Source organism: Aegilops tauschii, chromosome 5 (genome assembly GCF_002575655.3).
Source record: "Aegilops tauschii subsp. strangulata cultivar AL8/78 chromosome 5, Aet v6.0, whole genome shotgun sequence".
Lineage (NCBI taxonomy): Eukaryota > Viridiplantae > Streptophyta > Magnoliopsida > Poales > Poaceae > Aegilops > Aegilops tauschii.
In genome coordinates, this window is record NC_053039.3 from 573,356,886 (window position 1) to 573,374,256 (window position 17,371).

General features: G+C 44.2%; 1 protein-coding gene across 1 annotated transcript; it reads right to left on the reverse strand.

Moving 5' to 3' along the window:
- Window positions 1-1,013: 1,013 nt before the first annotated feature.
- LOC109732277 (probable WRKY transcription factor 14) lies at window positions 1,014-17,282 on the reverse strand. The gene is made up of 3 exons (XM_073499556.1): window positions 17,131-17,282; window positions 1,174-1,621; window positions 1,014-1,022 (listed from the first exon to the last, which is right to left on the reverse strand). The coding sequence occupies exons 1-3, from the start codon at window positions 17,280-17,282 to the stop codon at window positions 1,014-1,016; spliced, it is 609 nt and encodes a 202-aa protein (XP_073355657.1).
- Between the last annotated feature and the right edge of the window lie 89 nt (window positions 17,283-17,371).

Below are 17,371 nucleotides of genomic sequence, written 5' to 3' on the forward strand. Positions count from 1 at the left end.
TTCTGCATAGATTTGGAATTTGTTCAACACCTTGTGATTGATTGTATGGTTGCAAGAAATATTTGAAAACAATTCACACAGTGCTTTGGTGTGGGTGTTTTTCATGTGTAGCGAAGAATTGGGTGGTTTATCTACAATCCACATTCAATATTGGTAGTTATGCGGTCTTCTGGGGGTCCGTGGAATAGTATAAATGGTATGGTATTTACTAAGATTGTTGGATAAATATCATACATGTTCGGAGCTGTATCATGTGTGATATTAGTTAGTGGTTGTTGATGTGTATAGGAGGGACTCAAAATAGGTTGGATAGCTCTGCATCATTCGCTGTCGATACCATGTGGGCTTCGCTCGGTTTGACAATCGTGATCCACTGCCTTCTCTGAAGTACTCATGTCACATCACACAACTGCAAAAGCAAGTAAATGAAGGAAATATGCCCTAGAGGCAATAATAAAGTTGTTATTTTATATTTCCTTATTCATGATAAATGTTTATTATTCATGCTAGAATTGTATTGATCGGAAACCTAAATACATGTGTGAATACATAGACAAACATTGTGTCCCTAGTGAGCCTCTACTTGACTAGCTCGTTGATCAAAGATGGTTAAGGTTTCCTAACCATAGACATGATTTGTCATTTGATAACGGGATCACACCATTAGGAGATTGGTGTGATGAACAAGACCCATCCGTTAGCTTGGCATATTGATCGTTCAGTTTTATTGCTATTGCTTTATTCATGTCAAATACATATTCCTTCGACTATGAGATTCTGCAACTCCCGAATACCGAATGAATGCCTTGTGTGCTATCAAAAGCTTATATTTAGGAATGGAGAAAGTAGTTACTATGCATTTGTAATACTATCAATTAATAATATGGAAACTTTGTTAGCGATAGGAGTAGGCATATGACACATGCAGATATTTCTCATGATTAATTACCTCGTAAATATACGGATATGTACACTCTTAGTTTTATCATCATATATTGGCGGAAACAAATATATTAGTTATCCTGTTGTACAAATAAAGGAAAAAAACATGCGTTTTAAGATATGTATGATCTTCTTAGTCGAGCATGCATATATGTATCACAGCCGCCCTGATCGATTGATTAGCTAGAAGCATCGTGATTAGAATTTGTGCCACTCGTAGTTACTACTTACCCCCCTGGATCCGTAGACGTTTGCACTTGTCATCACGGGATTATTATGAGTCTCCAACTCCTCCAGCTCTGCAAAGACCTCGTCAGGCTGGATGCCTTCAAACAACAGGCCACCACCATCTCCGGCAGTGGCCGTGCTATCCGGCATCTTGCAACTGACGGGCAGCTGGTCGCCGCAGATCGGATTGATCTGCTCGACGTGGAAACTGTTGATGGAGGACGAGCTCGCGGCATTATCAGCGGAGCTACTGCTGCTGATCTTCTGCTGCTTCTTGGCAGCGGCGTGCGTGTGAGCACGAGCGTATCCAGCAAGAACGTTGCGCTGCATTGGCCATGGGTGGTTGTGCTCCGCCGTGTAGGTGATAACCAGCATGTTGGGGTCGCTGCGGCTGCGCTCCACCTGCTTCCGGGCTAGGCACCCCTTGGAGCTGCTGCATCTGTAGTAACCCCTGCATGCATGCACCAAAAATATTCCATCGTCATTGTATACTTATTAACACGTATGCGTTATTTTTTCCCCTTTACTTAAGAATTGATTTCTAAGTGGATTAAGTTAATTACACAGCATAATCCTTAAGCTGCAAACTGTCCTTTTGTGTGCGTTACCGCAAAAAAAAAGACAAGTTCTGTGTTTAAATTTAATTTGGTGTGGTCGTGTGCAGGTGACAGATGCACAATTTCACAGCTATTAGCTAAGGCAAAATGTGCAACTACCCAGATAAAGAAATCAACAGCTAGAAATAGATAGCCACACAATTCAGTAATTCACCAGCCAAAAGGGAGACATGAATACATACAAATATGTTTAATTGTATATATGTGTGTAGAATGATTGTGTTTTGGTTCTTTAGTTAATTACCCCTGCAGTTTAGACGTTTTGGACATGTCTTAGTTCAAACATTGAGAATGTTAATAAAAAATATTGTCTTAAATATTTGGGTAATTGTTTTTATAAAATGATGCACGTACTATTTTAGAATGTCATCATCCCGTGGTTAGAGCCGATTGCATAATGAAACAACTCATGAACTGACCAATATTTGAATATAAACAATGCCTTGTTGAATTATGAAATAGATTATTGATTTTGAGAACAGAATGTCAAAGATGGCATATAAACCGACTCAAAAAGTCAATGATTTCTAAGTTTGACCAAGCAAATATACAAAAACATGAAGATAAATAATAACAAATCAATATCAGTATATGCACCATTAGATATATTTTCATAATGTACTTATTCAATTATTATAGTTGTTAATAGTTGTTTCCATATATTTGGTCAAACTTAGGAATAGTTGATTTTTTGATAGAATTTATACAACAAATATTTGGCCTATAGGTAACCTTATTTTCTTTGTACATACTTGTTGGGTTTGAATAAAGAGCCAAACCTGCTTGTTCCAGGTAAATGGCACCAATCTCAATTTGTCATTTATCATTTATATTCTATAACTTATCTTAGAGATACGACAGGCAAATCAACACGGCGAAGAACGAAAATCAATCAGGGGACACGAGATTTAACGTGGACAACCCCTCCAACATGAAGGGGGAAAAACCACGGGCGCCAGCCAGCAAATCTTCACTATGTCGGGGGAGGTTACAAATGCCGGGGATTACAACTGATCAACTTATCCCGTGTGGTGGCTTACAAAGGATATATATAACACAGGTGATCTAGATCAAAACTGATCTGTACCACTTCGGCCCAAGCCTACCGACGACGGTCCTCGCTCCGCTCGCTCGTTAGAAGTTAGCCTTTCTCTTTATACTTGAATTTGGATCACAACATAACAATTTATATTATTGATAAATGACTTCCCTGGTTGATATGTTTTGCAGCGACAAGACCCACCTCCCACAAATTAAAAGTCAATTTATACACACGCCCTACGTCACACTTCCACACACTCTATTGCTCCGGCTCGCTGGCTCTCTAACCGGACGGCTAGGAAGTAGTATTAATCACAGAATAAACCATTTGGTTTGCTCTACGATGGCTATTTTTGCAGGTTTCACTTCTTATGTCGTGTCAGTAACGAAGGCACTCTCCATCACTTATATTACTGGAAAAAATTGGATCAGTCTGTTGTCTGAGTACAAGCTGAATCCCTATGATTAACCGCAGTTTGGTTTAACAAAAATGCCACAATTAGTCCTTCTCGCGTTTAAGATAAATGAAGAAAAAACGGTCACGAAGCCAAGTCAAGTTAGAAAGCTGATCATAGTAGACCAGACACGATTGCCGCTGTCTCGCACATCGGTACCACCTTAAGTAACGGATCGAGCACCGGAAGTTGCTCTAGCACTGACAGGGGCACCAACTCAGTCTGATCCAGCTGAGGATTGGGTACTGACCGCGTCAGTGGATCAGGCTGATCTACCGGAGGATCGGGCATCGACACCGGCACCTGCTCTGACACCGGCACCAGCTCTACAAGGAGCACCATCTCCGGCAGCAGCAGCGGCTTCGACACCTGCACCAACACTTGCACTTTCATCTGCTCTGGCCCGTGCAGCGGCAACCTAACGAGCAGTTGCACCGGCAACAGACTGGGCTGCAGTTCGCACGTCATATACCAAAGTCCTTACAAAAACTGACATGTCCACCTTCTTGGTAAGCATTGGCCGCCCAAGTGTTTCGTTCTTTTTTCTTTCCATGTTATTTCGCATGATTCATTGTGTTGATCTAACTGTTTGGGTATGTCTTCTTGTTTGCAAACAGAGAATTCCTAGTGCAACGAGGGAGTCGTTCAACAATCCGGGCGACAGCGGCCAAGTTTCTCTTACCATGCGCAGCCTTGGTGTGAATGAAACCTGCTCAATTTACCGTAAGTACAAAGGATGGTCGCATGATGATTGATGCTAAAGGATGGTCAAGGTTCAAATCTAAATCATATCTTGCGGTAGGGGATGATCTCAAAATCGAACTTTCTCGGCAAGGAGAGCTGGTCCAAATCAACTTTGAAATTCTTCAGTAGCAGCACGCAACTGCCGAACTGATCTATCCTACAAGAGATTTTGATGTAATAATCTGCCATGGTGAAACAAGTGTCCTGTGTGTATAAGTAATATGACAGTATTATTTAGCACATGGTATATAGTTGATAGAATTGCAACTCTCATTGCTGGTTAGGAACTGTCGTTCGATTTCATTCCAACAACTGCTGTGCTTTATTCACTTGTGTATTCGCCTTGCGACAGCATCTAAAACCAGAGCCGTACCGATCACTTGCAATGTGAAAAGCGCTGAGGTAGAACACATGGGCCCCCAAACATGCAGGGTGGGCCTGCGGCGCAAAGTCCAGAACCGTGAGCCTGTCTGAGTATTATATTCTTAGCTGAACCCCCATAATGCCCGTGCGTTGCACGTAACATCAAGATGCATTTGTATGAGTATTTTATCTTGTGAGAGAAAAGGATGAACGAGGGAAGGCCTTATTTGCAAATGTGGAGAGGTGTGTGGGTACCTTTTTGCAAAATTGCCAGTTTCCTTCCTATCCGTAAGATATAAATCGGACGGCCTATATTGCAGGATGGGAGGCACACCATCATCACCAACTCGTCTATACTGTGTTAAAAACAACTCTGTTTTTTATAATTATATATATTCCCCTTGATTTTTCTTATGTATAAACTTATGATATAAAAGATTTGTATATTTCTTTACAGAGGGAGTATCTCTCTGTCAAAAATATATTTTTGTGTAACTAGTTACTCCTATCTTTCTACTTCCTTTCGCTGATATCTGGGGCATCCGGCAACGGGGTCCACGTGCCATATGCACAAATTAGAGCGCACAACTGCACGGTAGAGACACCCCGGTCGTAGCGCCACAGTAATGGCCAATGAGCCGTCAAATCTCAAACCCCCCTTTCTTGCTTTAGCAGTAAGCTGGACGGACGAAGCGGCAATATTTTACTGGGCCTGAATCCCCTTCTCCCTCGCCTGCCTGTTCAGGGAAAACCCCCTCTCGGCGATTGCATAGGGTTTTCTCATGGAGAACCAGGTACGATTTCTTCATCCATCCCCGATAAATCCAAGTCCTTTGGTCACGGGTAATCCTAGGATGGCAGCCGCTACCGTTGATGCATTTTTATTTCTACTGAATCTAGTGTGTTTCATTTGCAGTGCCCAAAGTGCGAGGACCCTACAGGTTTCTGCGCCCTCGGCGGGACGCCACACTTGTTCCTTCTCATCCTAACACAGGATTTTAAAACACGCACAGTATATTCCTAGAGTCCTCTTTTCTATCCGGGAGGGTGGGGTTTTTTTGAACATGTTGTCGACTAATTTGGAAATTTGGATTTCTATATTTGGGTAAAAGGTACTACCAGTACGATGGTCAACACTGTCGTGAAGGAGGAAGTTATTTCTAGATTTGGATAGGGAATACATTGTGTTCTCATATTATTTGTCCTGCAGTGCATTATTTGCTCTGCTAGAACACATGTACTCAAGATGCTCAGACTTGCCATAACTGAAGACACCAGTTTAATGGTCACAGTGAAGACAAGCCATGGATATAAGTTCCGAGTTGGGTTCATGAACCAAGAAGATCGCTGCTTTTTTTATGGCCGAACTTGGATAAGCTTTCTCAAGTGTTACGGACTGAAAGTTGGCGCACGAATGTTGATGGAAATAGAAGAACCTGGTCTCATCTTCACTACGATCTTCCACCCCGACGTCGTTCCAATTGTTCATCCACGTTAGTTTTGTATCTGGTTCTTGCTTGTTGCCTCGATTACTTCTTTATCCACCTATTCTGTCTAGAAACGAATCTCTCACGAAGATGCTACTTCTAACTAATATTTTCTTATAATTCGTGGCACGTGTAGGTTTTTTCAGAGTTAAGTAGGCTGCTCGTTTGTTATTTTGTAACAACTCGACTGTTACTAATGGCACTGAAGTTGACTGGGACAACATCCACAAGTGTCTACACTTTATTGATCGTCTTGAGGTCCTTGTGGGGCGTTTCAATGGTGGAAGGCCACGTGGGATATGTGTGCCACTGCTGCACTCGTTGAACAGGTCCAACTGTGTCGAGAAACTTATGGTACGAGCTGTTTTCTGTTATATATGTTGTTCATAAACTATTGCTTATACGCAGTTTTACACCCGTGACCTTCTTGAAACAGAAACTGCCCAGTTCTATTGTTCCTACAGATGCCTGACCATGGTCGGGTCAGACTTGCGCTTGGTCACAGCATGATGTTTATGTCGACCTACTCCATTCCCCTTGGAGGTGAAAAGATACTTATTCATGGGTGGTCTCAAATAATGAAGGCCCGTCCATCTTGGAGAATAGGACAGAAGATTATGTTCCTACTTTTCCATGGCTCCAAAGCGAATATCCTGTTTATTGACCACATTGCGAGATGAGGCCGCTTTCAGAAGGTTGTGGATGCGTGGGGTGGCGCCTGGGCCTTGTCCTGGGGCTTGGCGGCCTCATCCTTGGTTAACTGTAGGCAAAGTAGCACTATTTAAGGCGTGCTTTGTACGGTTGAACCTGCATAAGTACTCATACTGCTTTCAGCTATGGTTGTTAAGTGCCCCTGCTGGTTGCAGTTAAGGTTGTTAAGTACTCCTGCTGCTTTTACAGTCTGTCGCGTTTCTTCAGTCATGTCTTCCTCCAGCCGCCAAAACCAAACTAGCGGCGGCGGGGCCGCTTGCATCCGCCTCCCACGGCTGGCTGCGCCTCAGCGCACGCATCACCGCCCCACCGTCTCCTAAATTGTTAACGCCGACGTCTGAGGCCTCTCCGTCGTCCTCCGTGCGCTTTGGTGCGCTCGCCGCGGCGCCGCCCTCTCGCGTTGTCAACATGGTCAACAAACAATAGGAATCGGCAGAAGTACGTGGAGAGGATGACAGTACGGGCCCACCATGTCAGCGTATGGAAAAATAAAATGCTTCCTCCTAGTGTTTTCCTGACATCTGGGACCCACGACATTGTGAGCGTATATAGTCAATAGGCAAGAGAACAACACAAGATCGGCTGACACCTGGGACGTAGCTGCTCGAGTAGTATTTTTTTGTTATTGTTGAGCCGGTGCAGGGTTTGAACTGGGTTGTGGCCCATCTAGCCCAGCCTTATATTTTATGTTCACCATGTGACCAGCCCAGCTATTTTTTCTTTGTGTAAATGAGCCCAGTTTATTTTTTCTGAAGAATACCCAATCCAGGCCTATTTATTTTTCTACGCCCTGATGGGCAGCAACTCTTTCAAGATGCCTGCAAATCTTGAAAGTAATATGAAATGGGTTGTAAATATAAAAACAGATGACAAATTGGCAATTACTTTATAATTTCTGAATTTTTTCACATTTTCAGATTCCTATTTAGTGGGCATTAACCTAATTTTAATATATCTTGAAAGTACTTTAAATCTGGCTCGACATTTCGGTATTAAAAATAGTTTGGAACCCACAGAAATATGCGAAATTGGCACTGGCCAACCAAAAAACAGACTGCAATAAATTGCATAAGAAGTCGCAATGAGCTATATATAAATTACTAAAAAAAGAGAGAATGGTCTGACTTATGGGCCTATTAAGTTGACGCGTATGCAAGATTTTTTTAGTTATTATATACGTCAACAAACGATTCTAGCAGACGTAACCGTTGGATGTCAATCCAAAGGCCGTCGTGTTTCTTCAATCTCTGATCTTCTAGCTCCAGCCGTCAAATCCAGTGCTGGCAGGACCGCCTGCTCCCGCCTCCCGTGCAGGCCTCACCGCCCCCCTACTACTCCCACCGCTGGCCAGGGCATCCCTCTACTCACCCACACCCTCTGTTATTCTGTAGCGACGGCAGCCTCACACCGCAGCCGAACCAGTGAACCCTCGTACTCCTCTCCGCGTCGGCATCACTGCCGCGTCTTCCCCGGCTCCGCGTCGTCCCCTTACTAGGCCTCTCCGCCGTCCATCGCCTTGGTGCTCTCGGCGCGGCGTGGTCAACGTGGTCAAGGAACAACTTCCATTGGAAGAGTACTGTCGTGGAGAGGCTGATAGCTGGGTCCACGGCAGCCGCAAGGAAGTGCCTCCTTATTACGCGGAAAATAATTATTCCTCCACCTAACAGCCGGGACCCACCGGACGGGCCACCATATTTGGCGAAAAAAATGTTTCCCCCTGACTACTGGGACCCACCGGACGGGCCACCGTATTTCACGAAAAAACGTTCCCCCCGCTGTCAGCTCGGACCCGCCGGAAGAGCCTCTTTATTGGGCACGAAAAAATGAATACTCCCCATGCTAGTTGGGACCCACCTTGGTGGGAGGCTGACTTGTGGGCCTACTAAGTTGACGGGGACGGAATGCTTTGTCATCTTAGTCAATATGAACGATTCTAGCTCCAGTGACCATACGATGTCTATCCAACGGTCGTAGTGCTTCTTCAACCTCTGGTCTTCTTGCTCCAGCCGCCCAAAGCAGCGCCGGTCGGGACGGAGGCTCCTGCCTCCCGTGGACGGCTGTGATTCCGCGGAGGCCTCACCTCCCCCTACTACTCCCACCGCTGGCCAGGCCATCCCTCTACTCACCCACACCCACTGTTATTCTGCGGCGACGGCAGCCTCGCACCGCAGCCGAACCAGTGAACGCTCGTACTCCTCTCCGTGTGGGCATCCACTGTCGCGTCTTCCCTGGCTCCGTGTCGTCCCCTTTCTAGGCCTCGCCGTCATCCACCGCCTTGGTGCTCTCGGCGCGGCGTGGTCAATGTGGTCAACGACCGACTTCCATCGGAAGAGTATTGTATGTGGAGAGGCTGACAGCTGGGTCCACGGTAGCCGCAAGGAAGTGCCTCCTTATTACGCGGAAAATAATTATTCCTGCACTGGACAGCGGGGACCCACCGGACGGGGCACCATATTTCGTGAAAAAAAACGTTTCCCCCCTGAATGCTGGGACCTACCAGCTACATCTTTGCACGCTAGGAAGTGCGTCCAGGCAAAAAAATTGATTCGCCCCCCTGACTGCTGGGACCCACTCACGCGTACATACGGCCAGGGCTCGGGTACATGACTGGGTCGGAACGGAGAAACTGCGTCGTCCTCGTGTTCATGGGGAGGCAACAGAATGCATCATGTTCATCGGGAGGCAACGGAACGCGTGGGAGCCAACCGTGTTGGACGGAACAACCGATGGAAACGAGGCCAGGCATACCGCAGAACGGAGGAAACGGCCTTGTGTTCAACCGGCCATGTTCGAAACAGGATCCTGTTCATCGGGAGGGGTCTGGCGTACCGCAAAACTGAGGAAACTGACCTCCTACGGTCGAAAGGGGGGTCCTGTTGATCGGGAGGGGTGTGGCGTACCGCAAAATGGAGGAAACGGACTTGTGTTGGAGCGCTACGGTCGAAACGGGGGTCCTGTTCATCCGAAGGGGTGTTGCGTACCGCAAAACGGGACTCCACGGGATACTGTTCATCTTCACCGTCGACCCCTTCCAGCCTCCACGGGCTACTGTTCATCCACCGTCGACCTCCTCCAGCCTCCACCTACGTCTGTTCATCCACGGGCTCCTGTTCATCCAGCCTCCACCGCGTGCTACTCCACCGGCTACTGTTCAACCAGCCCTCTCCACGGGATCCTGTTCAACCTCCCCTCCACGGGCTACTGTTCATCCAGCCCTCCACCGTCTCCTGTTCTTCCAGCCCTCCATGGGGTGGTCCTGTTCATTCAGCCCTCCACGGGGTCCTGTTCATCCGGCCCCAACCGGCTCGATTGGTCGGGGTCCTGTTCATCCAGAGGCAACACCACAGGGTCCTGTTCATCCACCCCCACCGGGAACTGTTCATCCAACCCCCCAGCAACGCTCATTGTTCATCCAGAGGCAGCATCGATCGGCTTCAGTTAGCAGCAGTAGCGAAGGAATCACTCGATCGGGTTCAGTTAACAGCCATCGATCGATCGCTCGGGTTCAGTAACGCGTAGCCTGCAGTGCAATCGCTCGGGTTCAGTTAGAGCCCAACGCCTTGCTCAGGTTCAGTTAGAGCCCAACGCCTCACACCTACGCGTGTGCGTGTACGAGAGAAACGTGCAACGCTCGGCCCCGACCACCCACCGTAAAGGGACCACCCCGATATTTTCCTCGCCCTCGCTTCTACCACTATTTTTTCCGTCATGGACGGCCCAAAGAATGCCATGCAGCTGCGTCTCCGGCCCGCCCAGGACGAAACCCATTTCCTGTCATGATTTTTTGTCATAGAAGTAGGAACCCACCACATCTATGATGATACCGTGTTTTGTCACAATTATCATCATAGAATTGTCATAAGTATGACATTAATTTTTTCGTTCGGCCCAAAATGTCACGGATGTCTTTTTTTTGTAGTGCTTGCCGCCGCCGTCCACCTCCTATGCCATCGCCAGTCTGCCATTGCCCATTGTCGCCGACCCTCCCTCCCTCCCGTGGTAGCTCTCCCTCCTCCCTCAGCCCCATCCCTCCCTCCAACCCTCCCTCCCTTTCTCCCACCCTATGTTCTTCCCTCCCACCCTCCCTCCCTCCGACCCTCCCTCCCTTTCTCCCACCCTATGTTCTTCCCTCCCACCCTCCCTCCCTCCGACCCTCCCTCCCACCCCCTATTCTTCCATCCCACCTTCCCTCCCTCCCACCCCTATTCTTCCCTCCGTCCCTCCTCTCTCCATCCTTCTCTCCCTCCTTCCCTCCATCCCTCCCTCCCACCCTCTGTTCTTCCTCTGTTCTTCCTCCCACCCTTTGTTCTTCCACTAAATAGGTAGAATGTTAGTGCTAGATAGGTAGAATGGTAGAATTTGATTGTAGAATGTAGGTTTTTTAATGGTAGTGGTACATAGGTACAATGGTAGAATTTGATGATTGTAGAATTTAGGTATTTTGAATAGAATAGATAGGTAGAATTTTGGTCTAGAATGTAGATAGAAATTTTCAGTAATAGAAAATTTTCCTAAAAAAATTAGTAATATAAATTTTTAGGTATAAAAAATTTTCAATTATAGAAATGTATTGGAATGCTATATGACAAATTTTTAGGTATCAAATTTAGTAATATGAATTTTTAGTAAGAAACTTTAGGTATATAAATTTTCTTTTCAATATAGAAATGTATTGGAAAATTTAATTATTTTTATGTCATTATCACTTTTTCATCAAAGAATGCTATACGAGAGTTGATGATCTAAAATTTTCACTCGATGGAATATGCAGGCTTTGCAGTGTCGCATCTCCCTGCTGGAGTGATCGTCGTCAGAGCTTCCTCTACTCCTCTACACCTGAGTCGGTAACTAAATGTCCACCTCCTCCTTGTCTTCTCCTTGGTGTTAAATAGAGTATAACTAGTGTCTTTAGTTATGCTTCATGTCTAAATGAAATGTTCAGGTTCTAGATGTAGTAGTAGTAGAAGAGTAGTTGTGGCAATGTGAAGCTAGTTTTTCTAAATAATAATTGATACGGATAGAATTTCAATTTTAAACATCATTTTATGTGTATGTCATCTTTGTATCACAGGGAAAATCCGAGTGGCCTATGTTTTATCAGAATGTTGATTCATTTTCGTTCTGGCAAATTTCAGGCGTTTGATATGTCCTTTTCAGCAAAGATCATGCCAGATTTTTCCTGCATTTTAGCATGACTTGTGCTAGAATTTAGTAAATATCAAGTGCCTTGGATTTGCCATAAAGAGAGTTAAGCGACATTTCGGGTTGACTTTAAGTCTGTCGGGGCTCCTTACATGACAGTCAAAAAAATAGCGAGGGAGAGTGTCCACCATATATGAGAGAAGAAGAATTTCGACTGTTGTTGTGGGGGTCGCTCTTCCTCTTCCTTCCCACGATAGACCTTTCGGTAATGCATGGGAAGGAAGAGAAGAGCGACCATCACCGACGGTCGAAAAATCAGTGAGGGAGTGTCCACCATATATGAGAGAGGACGGAGAATTCCGACTGTTGTAGTGGGGGTAGCTTTTCTTCATTCCAAGGTGCTAGACATTTTTGTCTAATGCACTTTGGAATGAAAGGAGGAGCTAGCTACCACCACCAACGGTCGCAAATGTCAGAGAGGAAGAATCCCGATTGTTGTCGTGGGGGTCACTTCTCCTTCATTCCCGTGTGCTAGACATTTTGGTGTAATGCACTCAGGGACGAAGGGAGGAGAGACCATCACCGATGGTCAAATATATCAGAGATGGAGTGCCCACCATATACACCACGTGAGATAGGAGTTTTCAACAAAAGTCTCGACAAACAAACAATCAACCCGTGATGAATATTAATTATTTGTGTGTTGAGTTCCTATTGTTTGTCGTCGATTTATAATCTTTGACTTATGAACACAGGATATGTCTAACGACGATATGATCCCTGAGTGCGACTACTGCGAAGATGCACGGGGTATGTGCGACAGGATGCCTCATCTACAAAATGGTAGGTGCTTCACCATCATGCTGAAGGAGACTTTCGACGTTTTTGACGACAAGTATTTTTGCGTAATTAAGCCAGACTTGTGATTTTTGGCTTCAACGTGTAATTTCCATTTTTTTTTACAATTCGAATAGTTCATCCCATGTCATGCAAGACCGTATGTCTTGGAAAAGCTAGGTTTCGAAGATAGGGAGAGAACAGAAATGAAGAGAGCTCACCTGAGGAGAAAGTGTGATTTAACTTTTTTGGTTAAGCTATTTAATTTACCAAATAGCTCGCATTTTGGTTGCTCAACTTGGAGAGGACTTTGCAAGTCCTATGAATTTAAGGAGGATATGAAAATAACCTTCGATATTCGTCCCGAAGATGAAATTGACGACAATATCGACATTTGGGTGGATGTGGACATGCTTCCAATTCTACATCTTTGGGAGTTTGACAAATAAATTTGTTAAGTAATTTACCTTGTTTATTAAAAAAAATATTGACGGCTTATTTCTATTGACAACTTATTTCCATTCTTCAAGAAATGTGCGAAAGATAGTAGACAAAACCTACTAGACTGATGGCTCTGGACTAACTTTCGAGGATAAAGATCATCTTGTCTCATTTATTATTGATGTTGAGACTTTCAATAACAATTATGAAATTCCTCCACATTATGGTCAATACATGCCACTAGTCCACGTGTTGAACTACGACAACATCCATGGAAATGGCATGGTAAAATATTTACTATTATGACACTAGTGCATCTTGAACATACATTCTTCTAATTAAAGATAAAATATGCTTACTACATTATTATTATGCTCTCAACAGAAAATCCCAAAGGATTTTGTGCCTCATATGATGCATACGAAAGGTTACATTGATATTATGAGCTTACAACCAAGTCCGTCTATGGTTCTCCGCTGTGCATACACGATTTCTAAAAGAGATGAAGACCTCACAATCAAAGAATGGAAAAAAGTTATGAATAATCACAGCGAGCTACTTGGAGGCAACATGGTGTGATGCCCACAAATTGGAGATATGATAATCTCCATTCTCCATAATGGAGAGTCAGGGGCTATCCTGTTTTATGTTGTTTTACCTTAGAGAGGATAACAGGTCCTAGCTAGCTAGTACTCATGATCATGTGAGGAGGAGTTTTTATTATGCTGATGAGTGATCTGCTATAATGATGAGTTATTAGATGACTATGATGATGATGAGTATGACTTGCTATTATGATAATGATGATGCTGAGTTGTTTGATCAAAGTGACCAAGTTTGGATTAGTAGTACTTTCGATTTGCACCATGTTGCCTCCACTTGAACCTAATACACATCTCTTTCACGCACTGATATAATAACCCATCACAATCATAAAATCATATGATGAGACTACTGTATAAAACCTGTACAAATACAAAGGAAATATGCTGCAGAAAAAAATCAAAAAATAATGACAGTAGCGTGGGGTATGTGTGTAGCAGCAGCGTGTCCTTAGCAGTAGCAAGCTTGTTATTGAGGCGTTGCAGCTATTAGCAGTAGCGATATTACCTAACACACGCCACTGCTACCTATGGATAATAGTAGCGCAGTCTTACCCACGCTACTGATAAAAGTTAGTTGTAGCGCCGTAGCAGTAGCAAGGGCGCCCGCGCTACTGCTAGGCTTTTTCCTAGTAGTGAAATATGGTGAAGTGTCATGTAGTCGACGTTCACATGACACCTCTAAAGGAAGTACAACATACATATCATCAAAATATCGAATGAATACCAACTTCACATGATTACTTATAACAAGACTTCTCCCATGTCCTCAAGAACAAAAGTAACTACTCATAAATCATATTCATGTTCAAGATCAGAGGTGTATTGAATATGCTTAAGAATCTGAACATATAATCTTCCACCAAATGAACCAACTAGCATCAACTACAACATGTAATCAACACTAGTAGCAACCCATAGGTACCAATATGAGGTATAGGGACAAAGATTGAATACAACAGATGAACTAGGGTTTGAGACGATATGGTGTTGGGGAAGATTTTGATGAAGATTGGTCCTCCCACGATGAGAGGATTGTTGGTGATGTTGATGGCTTCGATTTCCCCTCCCGAGGGGTAGTATCCCTGGCGGAATCGCTCCGCTGGAGAGCAAAAGGGCTCCTGCCGAGGTTCCACCTCAAGATGATGGTGCTTCATCCCGAAATTATTTTTCTATTTTTTTCTAGAGAAAATAGGATCTTGTAGGAGAAGGGGGCCACAGAGGCCTGTGGTGGAGCCACGAGCTCACCTGGCATGACCTAGGGGGCACCACCTGAGCTTCTGGCTCACTAGTGGGCCCCTCCCGATGATTCTTCTTCCAGTATTTTTATCAATTCCAAAATAATTCTCTATAAATTTTCAGGTCATTTGGAGCTCAGGAGAATATCTATCTATGTTGTAGCTTTTTCAGGTCCAGAATTCTAGCTGTCGGCAATCTCCCTCTTCAAGTGAAACTTGCAAAATAAGAGAGAAAAGGCATTCGAATTGCTTTATAAATCGAGAATTTTTTTTATAAATAATAGCAGGAAAACATGATGCAAAATGGACATATCACCTACTTGAACATGGTTTTTGATGCTATAATTATTATCCAATGATTTGTCTCATCGCTATTATGTCTGAGTTGTTTCTTTTTACCCTATGGGTTAATTGGTGATCATGATTGGTTTGAGTTGCATGTCCTTTGGTGCCCATAATATGAATGCGCACGTATATGCACTAGTAGAAAAAGTCCCATTTGTCCCGGTTCCAGAGGCCCATTTGTCCCGGTTCTGGAACCAGGACTAAAGGGTCGGGACTAAAGCCCAATACCTTTAGTCCCGGTTCGCCTACGAACCGAGACAGATGGGGCTCCATCTGGACACTGCGGCTTGCCCAGGCAGGGGGGCCTTTTGTCCTGGTTGGTAGCACCAACTGGGACCAAAAAGCATCCACGCGTCAGCAGTTCAGAGGCTGGGGTTTTTGTATTTTTTGAAAGGGGGGTGGGGTATGGGGGTTTTGGGGGTTTTGTAGGGTTAATTTAGGGGTTTCATATATTGTGTTAGCTAGCTAATAGAGAGAAGTGTCCTCTCCTATCTCCGTGCTTGGTCGATGCTACATACTATACGTATAGAGAGGACTCGACACGCTAGCTAGTAATTAGAAAATGAAGGAAACCATTAAGTACACAAGATAGTCATGAACATATACAGAGAGAAGTGATCGACCTCTCCTTCTCCGAGAGATTTGTCGAACAACAAGTTTTCTTATAACAATATATACAATATAAGGTCTCTTACAATATAAGGTCTCTTACAATTCCCTAACATCTAATGTCAAATTCCACATGGTATTCTCTGGCTTTATTTATGACATGGTCAAGAAAGAATCCCGCCAATTCCTCTTTAATTGCTCGTATGCGATCTTCTGGTAGGAGTTCATAAACATGTGCCACATCTAATTTGAAGAATGGGTTCAATACATATATATGAATGAAACTCAACACAAATGATGGTAATAAAATAAAATTGTGAATATTATTGCTTACGCACTTCATGTTGTTTTTTAGAGTAGCCCCGCTTAGAGGACGTCGCGTTGTAGATGAACTCGTAAACATAGTATCCACAGTAATCATTCCCAGCTTCCTGCCACAAGCACTTTACGAGAAATAGAGGTCAATCAAACTGATAAGCAAGCATGCTAAATGGTATTGATGAAACTGGCTAGAATCAATGGGTGATGTGCGGAACTAGCTAGTAGTACTTACTTTCAGGTGTGTAAATCGAAGCTCCCCCGGCAGTCCCGGATCTTTTGCGGTGAACTCTTTACAAACCCTGCGAGACAAAGAAAATAATTACTTCATATCAGGAAATGAACAAAGTTGCCGATATGGTGCGATAATGATTGATTGAACTTACTTCTGGAGCATTTCAGTCATGTTCGCATACTCCTGGGGATCTTTTCGTCTTGAGTCTAAGACGGTTACTACTCCCAGCTCAAGCTTAATCTCCAGCAGAATAAAGTGGAAGCTGCACACGCATGCATAACTCATCAATTACGTTACTATAACCTCGAGTAATAAGGGAAACCGAATATGCACAAGACAGTAACACTCACTTGAAGTTGTAAGGAAAGTATTTTCTCTTTGCTTTGATTTTGAAGCAACGATTGTAGCAAGTTGGCCTCGGTTTCTGTGGCATTATATTTAAACGTCCATTCATCTATGAGATTTGTGTTACTGAACCCAATATCATAGATTTGTGCTTTTCTGCATTCGACGATCTTCAATCTGCATAATATAGTGAGGATAATTATATATACATGCAATGAAAGAGCTGATCTATATATAGAGACTTACTTACAGAAGTAGTACTTACAGACAGTAGCAAGTGACAATTATTTTATCGATGGCCTTTTGATTGTGAAACTGGAAGAACTCCTCAAATGGAACAGACAACAGATCAATTCCAACGAGGTGGTGCTCCTCTTTAATTCTCAGCGTCAAAGTATCCTTCCCAGACTCGCTGCAGGTGTCCATGTACCACTCATGCAATCTTTGCATCATTGTTGTTAGAGGAGGATGACCAGGTTTGACGAGAGGCTTCCCATACCGGTATTTGAATTCGTTCACCTCCATTGTATCAAACTGTGCATCATCGGGCAGGTAATATGCAGGATTGGTACCGGGCACCATCCCCGGATGATTAGCGACGATATCGCTAGACACCTTGAGCGGGGGACAGGATTGGTTCGCTTGTTCATCGAGCTGGGGATTTTTTTCCA